At 43.6% G+C, this 20848-nt stretch overlaps 2 protein-coding genes across 2 annotated transcripts; both read left to right on the forward strand.

The window, feature by feature from the left end:
- Positions 1–634: 634 nt before the first annotated feature.
- cdk1 (cyclin dependent kinase 1) lies at positions 635–7102 on the forward strand. The gene is made up of 8 exons (XM_056436159.1): positions 635–695; positions 1222–1264; positions 2013–2169; positions 2326–2449; positions 3800–3970; positions 4105–4268; positions 5055–5196; positions 6816–7102. The coding sequence occupies exons 2-8, from the start codon at positions 1228–1230 to the stop codon at positions 6930–6932; spliced, it is 912 nt and encodes a 303-aa protein (XP_056292134.1). The 5' UTR covers positions 635–695; positions 1222–1227; the 3' UTR covers positions 6933–7102.
- Positions 7103–15911: 8809 nt separating this feature from the next.
- Positions 15912–18195, forward strand: chchd1 (coiled-coil-helix-coiled-coil-helix domain containing 1). The gene is made up of 3 exons (XM_056435567.1): positions 15912–16243; positions 17316–17434; positions 17947–18195. Exons 1-3 carry the CDS (start codon positions 16105–16107, stop codon positions 18055–18057), a joined length of 369 nt encoding a protein of 122 aa, XP_056291542.1. The 5' UTR covers positions 15912–16104; the 3' UTR covers positions 18058–18195.
- Positions 18196–20848: the final 2653 nt, after the last annotated feature.

The raw sequence follows: 20848 nt of genomic DNA on the forward strand, positions 1-20848 counted from the left end.
AGCTCACTTAAAACCCTGCACTGCAAACAAAATATATATATATTATTTTGCTGATTTACTGCAAAAAACACATCACATACATTAGAATAATAATGAGGGCTCCACATTGAATTGTACAGTAAACACAAATGTATCACGTGTTGGTTATTTGTTGGTCATAAGAAATATAGGACAAACCCAGAGACACAAAGAGGGGGAAATATACAAATGTTTCTTTGAATATTGGGTGAGGAAACAACTGCATAATGCTCTGTCTAGCTTTTCCTACAAGGGGATGAGAGATGTGGGCTTCTGGGCAATCCAGTAACCTCTTCTTGGATGTAGTTGGATCTACAGGCTATCATTATAATCGAGATAAATGCACTAGTAGGGGTCTATTGTAACACATTCTATTAGTTATAACATTATAATCAACGCTTAAAGGATTTGCAGTACTGTGGAGAAGAAGGCGCTCCTTGCCTGCCAGACGAAGCTCAGGGTTGTAAATATGTCCACGCACTTCGCCGCGTTCGCTCCCGCTCAGCCCACGTGTCCGCTTCCCGTTCCCTGATTGGCGGATTTTGAACTCTACCGCGTGCGCTCATTGGTCTATTTTGAACCGCTGCTTTCCTGCGGCTGATTCAAAAGAGTCTGTCACCATTCCAGCGGCAGTCTGTCCAGGAGAGTCCGTACGCTAGCAAACGACACGCTGTCAGGTACTTTTTATTCTATTTTGTGCTAACTGAGATACGCAGTTCATGAAATGCCGGGTTAGTTGAAAAGTTGCCCCGTTAAATCTCGACTGAACACCGGGTCAGTTGCCACTATAAACCGATAGGAGCTAACGTTGACGGTTGAGCATGAGCTAAGCTAACGTCGGGGACTTTTAGCTTGAAGGAAACGGAACAAGTCCATCGTTTCACCTCTCAAGGCCTACCGGTGTCACGTTAAGCGTGGAAGAAAACACTCGTGAACTGTTATTAGCTCACGCGAGCCTCCCATATTGTCACGTTAATGTGGCTATGTTAGCGTTAAGTTACGTTCGATCGCCTGTGATGTAACGTTAAGTGGTTAACGGTTAGTTGTTTTACGGAGTCTCGAGCCGTTCACTCGCGAGCTCGAGACACTTGAAGGAGATTAGTCACAATTAAGTCATGTGAAAGGTTCGCTTTATCCTGAAGCTACTGGTAAGTAACGGCATCTGATGAAATACCGTGACATGACTGCGTTTTTGTTTTACAGGCAATAATGGAGGACTACTTGAAGATAGAGAAGATTGGAGAAGGTTGGTTTCCTCTCATTGTTTCAAACTGCTTCTAATTTAACTAATGCTTACGAAATTAGTATGAATGAGATCTGGGCTTAATGCAGGGGGGCATACTTTATGGATTGTAGTTTTTAATAAGCAGTCACAAGTTGAATATGCATAGTTTTCAGTTTCTACCTCAGAATATATGCCTTTATGTCTATCAAAATAACTGCCCACTTCTACTAAACAGTTTAAAGTTTAACATTACATTAGTAATGCGCCCACAAATTTTTTTAAGTGTATTTCTGTATGCCTGTAAATACCTCTTTTGTGCCCACTTATGATATGTGTACATAAGTAAAGTTAAAAGAGAGTTGATTTCTCTTCATCATATGGGCCCATGCGTTACTATGTAAACGCAACATGTTAATGTGTAAGTCTTCTATTAAGATGTAACAAACCAAACATGCTGAAGTGGTAACCCATTGTTTTCAGTGCCAAGAGTTGTAGACGGAGACACCATGGCCACCGGGTTTTTAATTAAACTATGATGTACAATGTTCATGCAGTGGAATTTATTAGAGATATGCTAAAGCCGTATTCTGGTTTATTTAAATAACAAAAACAGCACCAGGTCTTAGTTTGGCCCCTATATGCTTAATAGGGTGACGTTTCATTGTCAAATATCACTCGGCACCCTTCTATTGTCATAGGTACCTTAATCACGATGGAAGTTTAGTCTGTTGTTATGTTCCTACATTACTATTCCTCCGGTGCTCTCTAGGTACCTACGGGGTGGTGTATAAGGGCCGGCACAAGGCTACAGGGCAGATTGTGGCGATGAAGAAGATCCGCCTGGAGAGTGAGGAGGAGGGCGTTCCCAGCACCGCCGTCCGAGAGGTCTCTCTGCTCCAAGAGCTGAAGCATCCCAATGTTGTACGGTACGCCTGCTTGCTCTCCGTTATCGACTGTTATCCAATGAGGCGACTGTAAAACCTTGAGTTTATAAAGAAAAATAATACATTCCATCTTATTTGTGTTTACACACACACAGAGAGAGTATTAACTTAGCCACTTATTGTGTTTGTGTACCCCAGACTCCTGGATGTGCTGATGCAGGAGTCTCGTCTCTACCTCATCTTTGAGTTCCTGTCCATGGACTTGAAAAAGTACCTGGACTCCATTCCGTCTGGCCAGTACATGGAGCCGATGCTGGTCAAGGTAACTGTGGTTAATGAGCCGCTTCAGCGGTTCATCTTCGGGATCTGATGTCTGTTTAAGTGAGACAGTTGTATCTCTGCCGTTGGTCATAACGGAGCGCAACAGTGAGGTTTCATAAGTGAAAATCCCTTTTATTGGTGTGAATCAAGGACTTTGCCTATTACCCATAATATCATAACTATCCACGGTAGACTAATCCTGAGCTATGAGATTGTGAATCGATGGCATGTGCTCCTGGAGAAGCCACAAGTCTATATTAAATACACTTATTATAGTTCAGGGTTCGTACGGTCATGGAAAACCTGGAAAAGTCATGGAATTTAAAAATGGTCATTTCCAGGCCTGGGAAAGTCATGGAAAAAAAAAAATCAAAAAAATTTTGAAAAAAAAGTCATGGAATCAATTATAATCACATGCTTGAGTTTTTTTGAGTTCATGGAGTTTTTAATAATATTTTTTTTTTTTTTTAAAGAAAGAGAAATATAACGTAACATTTTCTCTCATAATTTTTTTATTTTCTGTCATGTTTCTTCGAGATTTTCAGTTTTTTATAGAATCGGTTTAAGTCCCAAAACATGTGTCCAATGGTCACATGTAAGATAGTTTTATTTGCAGGTTGTCATGGCGAGCTGCTCCACTACCCACAATCCTAAAGTGGAAACGGTCACGATTTCAAACGGGATCAAAATGGCAGCGCATTTACAAACGTCCTCTTATATTCAAGGTCAGAATAACGGCGTGCAGTAGATGTGGCGCTTTGACCCGTCCATCCAGACGAGTTGGCAGATTTTACAACTGACCAGCGTCAACGCCGCTCGTTGACTCTCTCGTCGTTGTCGGAACCGATATTCCACCAGCAGACTCGTGGTCTACAGGAATGATTTTATCCGTACGGAGAGACATCCTAATTGATCTGCATCGGCCAATTTAGACCGTCACTTTGTTTTAAGTTCGGGTTGCATTTGGCATCTTTTGATACTTGATGTCTGTCCATAGCTTGACACGCCTGACTTGGGTTTAGAAACCCAGCAGAACTTCTCAGTTCGGTCAAACCCGCTGAGCTCTCGTCCTGGGCTGTGAGATTCTTTCCGTCAAGAAGCGCTTCCCTGTCCTCACCTCTTTTGGAAATGTCTTTAACTTTTTTTAAATGAAAGCTGAAGTTCCGTGTCTGGCCACCGGGGATTCTACTTTTATGGCCTGAAATTCGATGTTCTAATGAATTTTGCAGCATATCACAACTTTTTTTTCGGACCATCTTTGAGTCACATTTGGTTGTTTTCTCTTCTGCCCATTCAGTTTCTTAACTCTCATCATGTGTCATGATCATTGTCACCCCTCTCCATCTGTTAGAGCTACCTGTACCAGATCCTGGAGGGCATCTACTTCTGCCACTGTCGCCGAGTCCTCCACCGGGACCTGAAGCCCCAGAACCTCCTGATCGACAACAAAGGAGTCATCAAACTGGCCGACTTTGGTCTCGCTCGGGCCTTCGGGGTTCCCGTCAGGGTCTACACCCACGAGGTGAGAGTTCTCACCGAGGCGGAGCGTCCCCGACACCTGGCGAAAGACGTTCATGGACATCGTTCTTTAGCGTCGGCGAACCTACGGCCTCTGAAATGACCCGAGCTGAACGGACCCCTTGTGTGCCTCCCCAGGTCGTGACCCTTTGGTACCGCGCTCCAGAGGTGCTCCTGGGTTCACCCCGATACTCAACCCCTGTCGACGTTTGGAGCACCGGCACCATCTTCGCTGAGCTCGCCACGAAGAAGCCTCTGTTCCACGGAGACTCTGAGATAGACCAGCTCTTTAGGATCTTCAGGTAAACCCGTGTCCCGTTTTTTCTATCTGGTATTTATTGATAAAAACATGGCCATCGATCAATGACACCGACTCACCTTCATGACCGTTGTCATCTGAGTCTCTGCTTTGTCCCGGGCCTCGCCTCCTTTTAGTCTTTAAATATAGACTGCTTTGTTTGTGGATCTCTTAGCAGAGTGGTCTCCTAGACACTCCTCCTGGTCTCCTAGACACTCCTCCTGGTCTCCTAGACACTCCTCCTGGTCTCCTAGACACTCCTCCTGGTCTCCTAGGCACTCCTGCTGGTCCCCTAGATACTCCTCCTGGTCCCCTAGATACTCCTCCTGGTCTCCTAGACACTCCTCCTGGGCCCCTAGACTCTCCTCCTGGTCCCCTAGACTCTCCTCCTGGTCCCCTAGACTCTCCTCCTGGTCCCCTAGACACTCCTCCTGGTCCCCTAGACACTCCTGGTCCCCTATACACTCCTGGTCCCCTATACACTCCTGGTCCCCTATACACTCCTGGTCCCCTAGACACTCCTCCTGGTCCCCTAGACACTCCTCCTGGTCCCCTAGACACTCCTCCTGGTCCCCTAGACACTCCTCCTGGTCTCTTAGACACTTCTCCTGGTCCCCTTAGACAATCCTCCTGCTCTAGACACTCCTCCTGGTCCCCTAGACACTTCTCCTGGTCTCCTAGGCACTCCTCCTGGTCTCCTAGACACTCCGCCTGGTCTCCTAGACACTCCTCCTGGTCTCCTAGACACTCCCCTCTTTGAATCCTGCGCTCTTTTTCCTGCTCTTTCTAGGACTCTGGGGACCCCGAACAATGAAGTGTGGCCGGAAGTCGAGAGCCTCCCCGACTACAAGAACACCTTCCCTAAATGGAAGTCGGGCAACCTGTCTTCAATGGTGAAAAACCTGGATAAGAACGGCCTGGACCTGCTGGCGGTAAGAACCGGGCCCGACCCACCGAACGACTCGGTTCTGACTAATATTAGGGGATCAATTCGAATAATTTGCCACATCTCAAACTCCAGGCGTGTACTGGTTGTGTGCGTCCTGTCGAACGTGTAGCGCGATTACAAACGCACCGTCCCGCTACTGAGGAGATTGACGGTGTCATTCTTCAAAATGAGAAGCTGCGTGCGATTAAGCGAGCCTCTTCTTCTGGACCGCAATGCGTGTTCAGATGGAACAACAAGAACTTGTGTTGCCAGTAAACTGGGAACAAAGTGTTAAACACACGGTCCACTAGAGGGAGCTTTACAACACCCGCTTCAATTTCTCAGTTTACACGGTACGCCTGAATGTCATGCAGGCTGTCGGAGGCACACAAACTGTTCTTTGAGTTCACAAAGATAACTGGCGAGTATAAGTTGTCATCCGTTAACAACGTTTAACATGAATTTCATTCATCTGGGGAAAAAACTACGGCATCTGGAGGAATGTTAGTAAATGGGTCACAACTGGTGAACATCGGAGGATCGTATAGACCAGGTCCCTCTACTCGCCATCATATTTGTCTTTTTAAAAATATTTACAGTGCGTTTTCATTTTATCAAAGCTAGTTGTTAGAGATGTCTTTGTCGGCATTCTGCTGGTCTCGGCTCCAGCTGTCCATCCCCTGATCACAGATCATATGTTGGTCATGAGTTAAAGTGCAGTCGCAACACATGTCGGTACAACAAATCCATTTGAATTGGCGACAAATTTAAAATGAAAAACGGAAATGTAAAGCAGCAGAATCTCATTGGCTCTCATCCAAACGGTCTCAAAATGGCAGCCATGAGCATCAGTGGCTCCCCTGGTCGCTCTACATGTGCACGTTGTTGTTGTTTTTTTGGATCGTAGTGTGTGTGTGTGTGTGTGTGTACGTACCTGTCTGCCTCTTCCTGTCAATTTGATGTCTTCTGGGCCAAATGCAGTACAGGAGAGGAACCTCGAGGAGTCCAGTTAGTTCAACTAGTGTCGGTCATGTCAACAAGCATGGCTGTCTTTAAACTGCTCTTGTATAATCTTGAGGCCTCGTGCCGTCGTTGGTCCGTACAGATCAGTATGATACTGAGTCACTGAAGTACTGGGCGAAGGTAAATTATAACACTGCATTTTACACGGTTACATTTAAACGCACAATAATGCTCTTTTGTGAGAAACTGGAATAAATCCTGTGATGGTTTGTTTTTTTAAAGGATATTAGGGTTAAATTATGAGCGGTTTAAATACCAAACACTAGTTCTAAACACTTTTTTTAATTAAATTTTTTATAAAAAAGTATAAGGATGACATTTATTATTGCTAATGTTCTACACTGGCTTTGAGAATGTTTAAATTTATTTTTGGGACAGTGGGTGAACTCGACAGTCCGGAGCTGTTCTGTATCGTCCCATCTGGATCACGGACGATTGGCAAATATCAGCCGCAAGAAAACTGAGCTCGGATCTCTTAAAGTTCGACTTCCGTCTCTCTTCTTTCTGTCTCCTCACGGGTGCCGGTCCGTGAGATGAGGCCGAGATGCGCAGCGTGAGATTTGTGACGCCGCGTCTCCTTCTCGTTTTTCTCCGCTGCAGAAAATGTTGATCTACAATCCTCCCAAGAGGGTCTCCGCCCGCGAGGCCATGACCCACGCCTACTTTGACGACCTGGACAAATCCACGCTGCCCGCCGCGAGCATCAACAAAATCTAAAGCCCGTCCTCGGCCCCGCATACCGACGCGTATTCATACCCATTGTGAATTCTCATTCTGTAAATACTTGTGTGTGTTATTCGTTGTAGACCTTTTTTTTTTTTTTAGTAAAGCGTTTGTCTTTCAACAATGTCTTTTCAATAAAACTGCACTTTCTGTGAATCTCTAAACGTTTCACATTTTTATTTTCCTCAGCCCGAAATGACGGACGATCTCAAGTGTCTGCGTTCTTGAAATGAGATGCTTGGAATGTTTTATTTTCTGTTTTTCAGGGCTGATGGACGATGGAGCCCAAATATAATCTTGATCCATTCAGACTCTGAGACTAGCTACACAAACAATCATTATAAAAAAACACGTAAAAAAAGATGACAACTCCTTATTGTGAGTTTGTTATGATGATGATGGCCAGTCATGTCAACAAGCATGGTTGTCGGGTGGGCAAACTACCATTTAGGATCTTATAATTAGGGTCAGAGCGACTGACAGTCAGTCCGAGAGGACCCTACTGAAATTGTTTGGGGGTATTATTTATTCGCTTCATATTTTTGTACATGGGGTGCATATCGGGGGTACTGGCCGGCCTCAAACTCACCAAATGTGTCAAGCTTGGTGAAAATAGCCATCGGTTTATAGATAAAAAATTGTTCCCTGGCACCCCCTCAAAGTTTGCTCGGTGTACCCAGAATGTCCGATTAACTTGAAATTATTCTCATGTCCACTTTCATAATGGCATTTTGGCTCATTAGCAATTTTAACAAACCCTTCGACAAAGCAGTCCTCGTCGTAGTTTTGACATGGTAATGAAACTTGGGAGGCGTGTGTAGTCACATGCACATTTTTAAATAACTTTTGAGATCACGCTCTAAAACCACTCGGCTTTTTTTATTTGTGTGATTTTTCCCGTTAATTGACTGACTATTTAATGCAACACAGCTCATTAGTGGGTTGACTTGGTTTCCATCGACATTCGTTTTGTTTTCGACAAATTACACAACGACTATCAATAAAGAATATTTAGTGTATCGACATCTCAAGCGGGGATTTAGATGTTCATTTAATTTTTTTTGGGAGCAGTTAATTTAATACAAACTATGAAATGGAAAATGAACAAACAATTCACAAAGTCAGTGGAGTTCCTGAGCACTGGTCACTGCCAGAGGAGGAACCACAGGTCAGGATCCCTGCAGCCTCCGCTCTGTCCAGCAGGGGGCGCGCTCCTACCTTTATGTGCTCATGGAGGACAGTCACGAGGACCCCGTTCTCCAAGTGGTAGCCCCGCCCCCACGCGGCCAACTGTGGCTCTCATCCCTAATTATGGGGGTGGGGTTAAGTTATAAATTGTGTCAATGAAACTCCATTTTATAACGTTTTTCTGTTTCTAAAGGATGAAACTAAAACATCCACAAGCTCCTGACATTGACTTCCTGTCCCTTTTCTTCGGTGGTTTTATATTGTTTACTTGCTTTTGAAGAGATTTGTGTTTTTCTTTTTTTGCAATAAACTCAAAAGTTATTGTTGGGGAACTGTTTACTCCATAAAGTTCTGACTGCCGTCACATGTGATTTCCCTCGTGCTGAGACGATCACCTTTTGCATTCTGGGTAAGGGGGGGGGGATTTATTTCTTACATTGGGCAATTTAGAAGTCTGATAGTCATGAAGAAATATAACTTTCTTGATTCTTGTTCTTAATCTGGACTCATGGTTGAGTGCTCTTATTTTAAGGCCGTGTCATGTCACGATCAGGACCGAAATGCACAATATGTTTGCACTTTTCCCACCACTGTTGCACACAACCAGCCTGGAGCAGCAGGATTTTGTTGATTTCATGGATAAAGAAACGTCACTAAAGTCGGCTTATAAAATGCGGACTTGGTCTGTGCCTGTATAGAGATGGACACTGTGAGCGTCAGACAGTTTGATATTTGACAGTTTGTAAAGCACGGAGACTTTTCTTCTTCTCTACTAAAGGGAGTGTGCTGCCCTCCGGCTAACGACATTACTACAGCAGACAATGTAATTACGCTCAGGTTCCATCGGTGTACTCCACGGGCCGAGAGCTCGTTGGACACTGACTTAATTCAACTATTATCCCGGGTATTTGCCACTCGTAGGAGTTTGAGAATCCAAGGTGTATCGCATACATGACAAGACGAAGATAATAAGCATCCGACTGACTTCTCTAAATCCTCCACTGAGGAGCATGAGTGAGCAGATCCGCCTGTCAGATTCATGTACGTGACGTTAAACTGCAGGAAGAGGGCGGCCCGGCGGGGATTAGATTAAAGATCTGGTGTTATGTAATGCTCTGGATTACACAAAGCAACGCAGACATCAGGAGGGAAATTCTTCTCTCTCCACCTATCGTATGTGCTCGTGTTGGTCCTGTTCGTCAGCGATGGGAGGACGGAGGATGCTGAGTTCTCAGAGGCCGGCCCGCTGTTCTCCCGACAGTCACGCGCTTCATCGACTCATGGCCTCGTTGGGATCATCGATCCAGTCGGCCAGACGGCGGCGAGCGGTCCGGGGCTTTCCTGCCTGGGTGTCCTTCAGCTCCCCGACGGCTGCAAGTCATTCGCCCCCAGAGCAGCGGCTCCTGTTCCCTTTCCTTCTGTCCTCTTTCCTTTTCTATTCCATTCAATTCAGTTTATTTTGTGTCGCCCCAATATCACACATTACGAATTTTCCTCAGAGGGCTTTACGAGCGACACATACGACTTCCCAGGAAGGACAGCAGAAGCTAGGAAATAAGAACCAGAATTATAATAAATGGTTCTTCAGAGTTATGCCATAGAAGAACCATTTCTGGTTCCACAAAGAAACTTTCAAACCAGGGTTCTTTAAAGATCTATTTCCTTGAGTTCTTCAAAGAACCTATAAAGGTGTCTCAAAGAACCTTCAAAATGGTTCTTTAACCCTCCTGTTCCCTTTCGGGTCAATTTGACCCCATTCAATGTTTAATGTCGGTGTTCTTTGGGGTCAATTTGACCCCAGGCTGTTTTTCACTGCGTCAAACATATAAGAAATATCAACTTTTTTATATATTTAAAGGGCTATTTAGGCAGTCAACAAACAAACACAAAGTACCTCACACTTAAACTTGGGAAACAATATTAATTCTAATAATTTTCTGGAGGTTATAATTGCTGGGGTCAAATTGACCCCGAGGGTAAAATATGTTAGTAAATGTGAAGGTAACAGGAGGGTTAAAGCACCATTTCTGGTTCCACAAAGAACCTTTCAAACCAGGGTTCTTTAAAGATCTATTTCCATAAAGAGTTCTTCAACGAACCTATAAAGGTGTCTCAAACGAAAAGATGGTTCTTCAGTAGGGAATGGTTCATCGTAGAACCACAAAGCCTTTTAAAGAACCATTTAAGAACCATTATTTTTCAGAGTGTGGGGACTTCATAGGTTCTTTGAAGAACTCTTTAAGGAAATAATTCTTTAGAGAACCCTGGTTTGAAAGGTTCTTTGTGGAACCAGACATGGTTCTTCTATGGCATCACTCTGAAAAACCATTTATTATAATTTGGGTCTTATTTCCATATCTTCTGCTTTCCTTTCTACCCCCCCCCCCCCTCCTCCAATGTACATTTCCTTGTAATACTCAGAGAGAATTTGAAAAACTTGTTTTATGACATTTAACTGCTACTACTACTACTACTAATAATAATAATAATAATAACAATAAGCTGTCTGATGTCGCCCAGCTCAGACTGTGTTGTCGCTGTAACACTCGACTCACACACACACTACTCCATTCATCCTCTCTTACTAACAGCTGTGCTTGTGGACCAACGCTCAACAAAGGAGGGGGGGGGGGCTCCAAGGCTCAATACACACACACACGAACAAACAGACACGCACACACACAGTTATGACTTTTGTGGGACGTTACGTTGACTAACATGTATTTCCTGGAGACTTAACCTTAAACCAAGTCCACATCCTAAAATGTAATAATTTAGCTGATGGAGACATGCAATAGTTGCCACATTGTAACGATAAAGAGGGGAGGAGCCTCTAAAAATTTGATTTGTTATCAGATTTATGTCCACTCAAGATGTGTAAAACACACGCACACACACACACACACACACACACACACACACTCTTTCCCTCGCTGCACTATACCAGCTGTTGCTTTCCTTAGACCCGGCAGCCACATTCATGTTTCAGTCTTAGAAGACAGGGAGCGTACACACACACACACACACACACACACACACACACACACACACACACACACACACACACACACACACACACACACACACACACACACACAGCAGGGGGCTTTCTCTTCAGTGTAGCTGACTCACACCGTCATGAATGTGTCCTCGTGTCAGCGATCAGCCGTGTGTGTGGATGACCGAGGCCTTCTGGACATTAACAGGAGGTGAAGCAGAACCTTCGAACCCATTCCAAGGTCCAATCAGTCAGCTGATGACATCGAGAGAGGGCGGGACACTTGTGGAGAGTGAGAGCACCTTCCGGTTCTCGGGAGGTTCTGAGAACCGGAACATGGCCCACAGACGTCGTAACCAGAACCGTCACCATACGGAGAAGGCTTCACACGGGGACGTGAAACGGGAGTCAGAACCAACGATGCCACCGTGACCCGGTCTGCGGGGGGCGAGCTCGGGGTTGAGTCCGACTCCGCCGCAGCGAGGGCAAACGAGACACGAGGGGTCAAAGGTCACACGACAGCCGGGGAGGCAGAAACGCAAACGAGGCCGAGCGGAGACGCTGAGAGGCATTCCTCGGCTGCTCAGCACCAAACTGTTAGTTAGTTACTTAGTCAGTCAGTTAATTAGTTGGTTAGTTACGTAGATCTTTAATGAGTTAATCAGTTAGTTATAGTTAGTTGGTTAGTCAGTTAGTTACTTCGGTAGTTGGTTACTTAGTTGGTTAATTAGTTAGTTAATTAGTTGGTTAGTTACTTAGATGGTTAATTGGTTAATTAGTTAGTTGGTTACCTCGTCAGTCAGTTACTTTGTTGGTTAGTTACGTAGATCTTTAATTAGTTAATCAGTTAGTTACTTAGTTAGTTGGTTAGTTAATCAGTTAGTTACTTGGTTAGTTGATCAGTTGGTTACTTAGTTAGTTGGTTAGTTAATCAGTTAGTTACTTAGTTAGTTGGTTAGATAATCAGTTAGTTACTTAGGTAGTTGGTTAATTAGTTAGTCAGTTAATTAGTTGGTTAGTTACTTAGTTGGTTAGTTACTTAGTTGGTTAATTAGTTAGTTGGTTACTTAGTCAGTTAATTGGTTGGTTAGTTACTTAGATGGTTAATTGGTTAATTAGTTAGTTGGTTACCTAGTCAGTCAGTTACTTAGTTGGTTAGTTACGTATATCTTTAATTAGTTAATCAGTTAGTTACTTAGTTAGTTGGTTAGTTAATCAGTTAGTTACTTAGTTAGTTGGTTAGATAATCAGTTAGTTACTTAGGTAGTTGGTTAATTAGTTAGTCAGTTAATTAGTTGGTTAGTTAATTAGTTGTTTAGTTACTGAGTTGGTTAATTAGTTAGTTGGTTACTTAGTCAGTTAATTGGTTGGTTAGTTACTTAGATGGTTAATTGGTTAATTAGTTAGTTGGTTACCTAGTCATTCAGTTACTTAGTTGGTCAGTTACGTAGATCTTTAATTAGTTAATCAGTTAGTTACTTAGTTGGTTCGTTAATCAGTTACTTGGTTAGTTCATCAGTTAGTTACTTAGGTAGTTGGTTACTTAGTTGGTTAATTAGTTAGTCAGGTAATTAGCTGGTGAATTAGTTAATTAGTTAGTTGGTTACTTAGTCAGTTAATTGGTTGGTTAGTTACGTAGATCTTTAATTAGTTACGACAGTGCGTACGACAGTGCGTATCTGTCCGCGAGGGGTTAACACACGAGGTCATGGCTTCGTGAGCACATCTGAACGGTCCAACACCGTCAGCGTGACCCATCGCTCCACCTGAATCCTCACAGCGCAGCGTGGGTTGTTTGGTGTTTCCGGGTCAGAGGTCATGAGGTGAAGAGTTCACCTCCGGTTTCTTTACCCAGAGTCGTCGAGCGCGGCGGAAATGAAAGCTGAGCACACGTTGAAGCGCCGCGGTCACACCGGAGAAGACAAACGGACTTGATTTGTGGTGTTTGTGTGTGTGCCGAGTGTACCGGTGCCCGTGTGTGTGAAGAGTGTGAGTCAGATCAATGATCCTGGCACAGAATCCATCCCATAATTCTTCCGGTACAGGCACAGCACATTTCCTCCAGGTGAAGAACGTGCAGAGACACAGAGAATACCACGCAGCTTCCAGGCGCACAGAGCCAGGAATCTGCCGGAAACCTGAGGACAAACAGTGTGTGTGTGTGTGTGTGTGTGTGTGTGTGTGTGTGTGTGTGTGTGAATGTACGGTTCCCCTGTTGAGCAATTCAGCTCAACAAACCCAAGCCATGCTTATTTTCACATGCATGCACACACACACTCACACATGCACACACAGACTCAAATTTGATTATTTTTCTTACTTTTTTCTTTTGTTGTCTACCTTTTGCATTTTTCATTTTAGGTTTGTAATTTTGTAAAATTTTAAATATTATATAGGTGGAGGCTTCAAATAAGCCCAGTTGTCTTTTGGTCTCTTCCTGCATTGAGATATTCATTTATATCAGTTGTGATTTATATTTTATTGTTTGAATTGTGCAAAAATAAATACAATAAATTCAATAAATTAAATGAATAAAATAAATAAATAAAATAAAATAAATAAATCTGGATCCCAACTCACCACTTTAAAGAAGAGCTTTAAGGGGCTTTCATACCCGTCTGGTTCCCATCTGTTGATCTTGAAATCTGTTTGTAGCGATGTAACCTATTAATGCAAATCAGCAGGAATGCGTGTCAGCTCGTTTATTACTCCATTAAAAAAGGGTGTGGCAGTGATTCCCCCTGGTCCTATAGCACTATGAGTGCACTCCCTGACATTAGCCCCAGTCATGCAGGGCCTTTTGTGCACAGTCTTGTCTGTACCTGTCAGTCATCATTCGCTACGTCGGGTTAATTTGCAGTGGAGCAATAATACTTCGTGGGTTTGCCTCCTCTCGTCCCGCCGGAGTCCCGCGCTCTGGGCTCGGTTCTGAATGATACGACGGAGGTCTCTGTAACATCACCCTCCCGCTGCCGGGTTCACATGAAGTCCTTTTCATCCATCTTATTCTCCTGCAACCAGACTTCAGAGAGCCAGGAGCATGCTGGGTAGTGAAGTAGCCTTAGATTAGATTAGATTAGATAAAATAAAATATTCCTTGATTAGTCCCACAGTGGGGACATTTCAGGATCAGGACAAAACACAATAACAATACTAATACAAAGATACTAAATATACAGAGGAAACTAAATATAGACACAAGGAAGTGACCAAAATGAATTTCCAGTGGGTTAGAGTGTCCAGGAAAATAAAGTGCTGAGTGTGCCAAGATCTAGATACTAGCTGGGTTAGCTTAGCATCAACCTCACTCCCTTTCTATGGGGCGGCAGGCAAAAACCTTTTTTGGGAGCTAGCGGCCGCTGCATCCATACGTGTCCAGGTGTTTTGCTACTTCACACATCTGTTTGAGCTGTACACATGTTAAACGTGTGTGTGTGTCGTTTCCTTGGAGGGCTGATGCTTTAAAGCTGAACCTGATATCTATCTGACATGCTGACGCTGCACCCCAACGCTGAGCGCCGTGCCCTCAGACGCGGGCCGATGTTACGACTTGCCCTGCATTCTCCCTGAATGTCATGTAGCCATAGGCCATGTGTCAGATGAACGCAGAGGAATCTTTCCACTGGAAGCTGAACACAACCATGTTGTATCACCGTCAGTGAGCTGGAAGCACAGACGAACGCCACGCAACAACAGGCGTGATCTGAAAGATGTGGTCCATCGACATGGATGTTAAGCGACGGACACAGAAGGCTTTCATTAATATCATTCCTATGATTAATGCTTGTTTTGTTCTGCACAACCATTGTGAAGTTCACCCATGAACTGTAAGCGAACACGAGTATATGCTCTGCAGTACAACAGGGGACTACACTTACTGACCCATAATCTTGTAAACTATGATTTTAAAGTGTTCCTTTTAAAGTTAATGTGATGTGAGAGAGAGAGAGAGAAAGCAAGACCTGCAGTTTTGTAACTCTTTTTTTTTTATTAAACTTTTTTTCCATAAAATTATAGAGATTATAGAGGAAGATCTTAAGTATCTAGCAGAACTATAAATGCGTTATACTAATGTTGTTTTATTTTTAACAAAGCAACCAACCTGCACGCCCGGTGTATGCGAATAGTCATGTGTTTTTAAGGGGCGTTAGTGTGGATGGAAATACTTTAGAAATGTTGAAACGTCGGTGTAGATGTAGATTGTTTTTGTTTTCAACAGAAAAGTAATTTAAAAAAATAACATCACAATATATTGTTTGATTAATTCATAAATCTGCCAGGCCAATTATATTGGTCGGCTCTTATATTCTGTAAAATTCTTATCCATAGATCAAACTTCTCCATTCATTATTTTGTCTCTAATTCATTTGAATTTTAGGACGAACTCTTATATATAACACACATAGCCTACATTACAGTATGGAAGAGAATAATGTAGTCTTGGGTTGCATCTGATGGCACTTATGGAAGTTATGGTATCATCAGAAGCTGGGAGGCTTCGTCTCACCACCTCACCAGACTGAAGCTGGGACAACAGAAAACTAACAAGCCATTATCAACTGTCCTCTTCGAGAGGTGCAACGGACGTATCGGATAGATGGTTAAAATAAAGCGTATTTATTGAAGTAAAAAACGTTGGATAAAAAAATATATTAAAACAATAAAATGTCATGTCTCAGGCGGGTGTTTGTGCATAACTGACGGCGGTAGTGAGAGTTACGACAGCACCTAAATGCGGCAGTGAGCTGGTTGTCGTACATGTCTGTGTTTTACGACACTGAACTGCGACTTACGGCAAAACATGGCGGCACGCTGTCGAGGCTGGTAAAGGAAGCGGGTATTGAACTGCAGCCTGTTCGCTTGTCCTCTCCTCTCGCTCGCGGAGGGGTCCACGCGCTGCCGTATAGCAGCTCCCCCCCCCCTCTCTCTCTCTCTCCTTGAGCCCCGGGACGGGTCGTGAGCGGCGGCCGGTGAGCAGACATGGCGGCGCAGGGTGGCATCTTGTTCCAGGAGAAGGTCAGCAGGATGCTCAGCAGGCGAGACGGGAAACCGGTCCTGAAGCCGAACCGGCCTCTGGTTCTGAAAGATCAGGTGGCGAACCGCAAGCTCAAGAAAGGAGGTATGATATGCGCGGGGTATTCCGCGATCGATCTGCCCCGGGTTGAGGAAGGTCAAAGGTCATCGCAGTGCGGCCGTATTATTGAACCGGTATGACGTCACGATGGTTCGCACACCCACTGGTTTACCTTCAATGTGGTGACGTCAGCAGCCGTGGCCCTTCGCCCGAGACCCGTCACACATTCATACGTTACGTCATTACAGCCGCATAGGAAAGAAGACTTTTTAATAAAATATATACTGTTGCGAGATTGTTTTGAGCTGCACTCGATGCCACTAAAGAGCGATATGAGCAGCTTCCACCACCTGTGACCAGGTACACACTGACCTCTGACCTCTGACCTCTGCCCTCGGGGGGTCGGATCCAAACACGATCAGTCTATTCACAATATTACATCATTTAGTTTACACACCGGTAGTTAGTTTGTTAAACCCCAGGTAGTCAGTTTAGACATGTGGTTAGTTAGTCAACCCACGGGTAGTTAGTTTGTAAAGCCACAGGTAGTTAGTTGAGCCACTGGTAGTTAGTTTATACATGTAGTTAGTTAGTCAAACCACGGGTAGTTAGTTTGTAAAGCCACAGGTAGTTAGTTGAGCCACTGATAGTTAGTTTAGACATGAAGTTAGATAGTCAACCCACTGGTAGTTAGTTTGTAAAGTCACAAGTAGTTTGTAGAGCCACTGGTAGTTAGTTTATACATGTAGTTAGTTCGTCAACCCACTGGTAGTTAGTGTGTAGAACCACTGGTAGTTAGTGTAGAAATACAGTTGGTTAGTCAACCCACTGGTAGTTGGTTAGTCAAGCCACAGGTAGTTTGTAGAGCCACTGGTAGTTAGATTAGACATGAAGTTAGTTAGTCAACCCACTGGTAGTTGGTGTGTAGAGCCACTGGTAGTTAGTTTAGAAATACAGTTGGTTAGTGAAGCCACAGGTAGTTGGTTGAGCCACAGGTAGTTGGTTGAGCCCCAGGTAGTTGGTTGAGCCCCAGGTAGTTGGTTGAGCCCCAGGTAGTTGGTTGAGCCCCAGGTAGTTTGGTCCTCCTGGGTGTGAAGGTGACGCCGTCTCTCCACAGAGGCCACCTGCATCACCGAGATGTCGGTCCTCATGGCCTGCTGGAAGATCAACAACTTCAATGACGGTCTGTGCTCCACTGAGACGAGCTCCTTCTACTCCTGTGTGGAGAAGGCTCAGGTATGTCCTCTAGCACACACACCACACAGACACACCACACACCACACACCACACATACACACCACACACACACACACACACCGTGCTGTACGATGGCGCCCGTTTCCAGTTTGAATTGGGCTGAATAGAAAAATGCACAATTCTACGGCTCCTTTAAAGTAAGGACAGATTTGTGACCCATATCCAATCAGAACCTATTATTGCCATTTACGTTTTCATATACAAGGAATTTGTCATGGCGAGGCAATAGACAAAAATATTAACAACAGTCAACAGAATTAAGAATATAAATATAAGATGAAGTGCACAGGCGGGCAGGTTTTCGGACTGTAAGTCAGTTTAAAGTGACGCGTGTATTTAAAGAGTTAAGCGGCGTGCAGGGGAGTCGCCTGATCGTTCACACGAGACATTTAGAGATCAAAGTGTGCTGACTTCCTCCTAAAGGAAGCGTCCTCTCCTCGTTGGACTTGACAAACACATCACCCATTAAAAACCGCCTTCCTCTTCCACAGGCGGCGAGGAAGAGCCGGTCCGAGCAGAGCGGCCTCCAGGGAGGACGCCTGCACCCGAAAGAAGTCAACACCCTTCTGAGGAGATACCCCAACCTGCGCACGGAGATCTAAGGATAAGACTTTTTCAAAAAACACTTCAACGCGGACCAGAAATGTGCGGGACGTGAAGGAGTGACTGTAATGATTCAACAACGTGATGTACACATGGATGTAATAAATAAATAAATGAGGGGAGGAGCAGAAACAAACCGCACTGCATCACTCACTTCTCAGCCTCTGTATGCACAACATGCTCTAGATATAGATATATATATTTCTATATATATATTATATATGTATATATATATAATAAATATGTATTATATTTATTTATTATATATATATTATATATATAATAAATATTTATTATATATATATATTTGACTTTCTCCTCCTGTCCTCATTTGACTGATCACGATGCCATTTCGTCTCTCGATCCAATTTAGCTGAGTGGTGGATTTCTTCTTCTTGGGTTTCACGGCTCCTGGCTGCTGGCAGTGCGCCGTAATCTCCGAACACTTAAAAATGCCTCGTCATTGCTGCGGAAGCGGAGGTCGGTGCCCCATCGGACCGATAGATCACCGGTGCGCTGAGCCCAGTGTGCTTCATGGAGCTGGATGAACCGCGTGCGGTTCAAACCCCGGAGAAATTGTTTAGTAGAACTCGCGCTGGAGAATGAATACAGAGTACAGCTGAGCAGGTATGTGACTGGGTCCAGGCCAGCAGGCTTCACAGGTAGAGGTTCTGTTCTCCTTCCTTTAGAGGGGGATCATACTAGTGATGGGAATACACACATTTTGAGGCTATTCTATCTTCTTTATTTTTTATTTTTTTTCACTTCTTTTTCTAATTTGTTTAGATATATTAACATAAAATGAACACAAAAATGTCAGAAACATATTATTATAATTATATTATATATTATAATAAAACAGCAAATATACAGGACTGTCTCAGAAAATTAGAATATTGTGATGAAGTTCTTTATTTTCTGTAATGCAATTAAAAAAACAAAAATGTCATGCATTCTGGATTCATTACAAATCAACTGAAATATTGCAAGCCTTTTATTCTGATTTATTGCTGATTATGGCTTACAGCTTAAGAAAACTCAAATATCCTATCTCTAAATATTAGAATATCATGAAAAAGTATACTAGTAGGGTATTAAACAAATCACTTGAATTGTCTAATTAACTCGAAACACCTGCAAGGGTTTCCTGAGCCTTGACAAACACTCAGCTGTTATAAATCTTTTTTTTACTTGGTCTGAGGAAATATTAAAATTTTATGAGATAGGATTTTAGAGTTTTCTTAGCTGTAAGCCATAATCAGCAATATTAAAAGAATAAAAGGCTTGCAATATTTCAGTTGATTTGTAATGAATCCAGAATGCATGACATTTTTGTTTTTTTAATTGCATTACAGAAAATAAAGAACTTTATCACAATATTCTAATTTTCTGAGACAGTCCTGTATATGTATATTAAATATAAAATATAATTAGATATATATATATTATATAATTAGATATATTATAATTAGATATATAATGTTTTATATATATATATTATAATTATATACTTATTTACTGACTTACTTCATCGATGAAGACATCTACTTTCATTCACGCTGTTGCTTCCAGTCTCTGTGCTGAGCTGGACGACCACGCACACAATCACTCCCCCCTCCTCTCACTGGAAGTTGGACCGTTCCGTGGCGGCTCGATGCCTTCTCGAGTGACCTTCCTCGGTTTGTTTCTGGCGGACGCGTCGCTCTTAAAGTCTGGATTTGCATTTCATGTTGAGTCTGAGGGTCAGGAGAGATGTTGTGCCGCGCCGGGCTCAACCCATTGTCAGAATGTGTTGTTTTGGGTTTATCTGTCCGTCATCAAACAACCATTTCCCCCCACCCCGCTTATCACTTCCTCCCAAGCATGCAGACCTCAGAGGAAAGTCCTCCACAGACCGCGGCGACCACTCCGCCGTGACCAGCACACGTCTGACGTCACATGCTCATTATAAACTATGTAAACAATAGACTCAGTTTGACAAGTTGGGCACATTTCTTGTTCTAGAGGAGAAACCACGTAGTTGCATTTATCAAAAAAGGGGGTTTCCCTAAATCTCAACATGTTGACAGACCCTTTCGCCACATAGCATGGACACAAATAATGGATGGTGAGTTTTTGAGAAGTGAAATATCACCGGCGAACGGGGAATGAAGTAGAAAAACACTCGTTACCCGAGAACGACGCTTGTTGCTCGTGTGCTTGTCTGCTGTTGGTGATGTGGAGGCTGCAGACCGGCTCTACACGGCAAGCCATCTCATCAGCGGCTGGACACATCTGTGCCTGCATCAATTCATTAAAAAAATCTCCATAATGAGGAAATATAGAAGCCCAGTTCCATCCCAAACCCATTGACAGGAAGCCAGTAGCCAGTCGCCAGTAGGCCACACTGGTGCTGTGAGGCGGCGGTATGGAACAGGTTGGACAGCTCCTGGTGCTGGATTGAGGTCAAATGAATACAAACGCTTTTATAAATCAAGGCTGAACATCTGCAATTCAAACCAACATCGTATTCCACTCTATTGTTTAACCAAAATATCCTAATTTAAAACCACCAATCACCAGATTTAAAGGACCCGAAAAAACCCATCTGCTTCTCGGTTTGGGCTAAAGGAGTGTGTGTGTGTGTGTGTGTGTGTGGATAAATAATCTGGATATCTTGTTGACTTTGACCAACAAGTCCAACCACTTCAGAGAAGGAAACAACAAAGAGGGTCTCTTTCATACCTCGGTAACGGGGGACCGAGGTCCTCACCACTCGATGGACTCACAGACTTTCTCTTCTTCAGGAAC

Source organism: Pseudoliparis swirei, chromosome 17 (assembly GCF_029220125.1).
Source record: "Pseudoliparis swirei isolate HS2019 ecotype Mariana Trench chromosome 17, NWPU_hadal_v1, whole genome shotgun sequence".
Taxonomy (NCBI): Eukaryota; Metazoa; Chordata; class Actinopteri; order Perciformes; family Liparidae; genus Pseudoliparis; species Pseudoliparis swirei.

Excerpts from the sequence above, each read along its gene's own strand:
- cdk1 (XM_056436159.1), top strand. The coding sequence starts at position 1,228 with ATGGAGGACTACTTGAAGATAGAGAAGATTGGAGAAG. Across the intron at positions 2,170-2,325 it reads AAGCATCCCAATGTTGTACG|ACTCCTGGATGTGCTGATGC; the intron begins GTACGCCTGCTT and ends TGTGTACCCCAG. Across the intron at positions 4,269-5,054 it reads CAGCTCTTTAGGATCTTCAG|GACTCTGGGGACCCCGAACA; the intron begins GTAAACCCGTGT and ends TGCTCTTTCTAG.
- chchd1 (XM_056435567.1), top strand. The coding sequence starts at position 16,105 with ATGGCGGCGCAGGGTGGCATCTTGTTCCAGGAGAAGGTCAGCAGGATG. Across the intron at positions 16,244-17,315 it reads CCGCAAGCTCAAGAAAGGAG|AGGCCACCTGCATCACCGAG; the intron begins GTATGATATGCG and ends GTCTCTCCACAG. Across the intron at positions 17,435-17,946 it reads CCTGTGTGGAGAAGGCTCAG|GCGGCGAGGAAGAGCCGGTC; the intron begins GTATGTCCTCTA and ends CCTCTTCCACAG.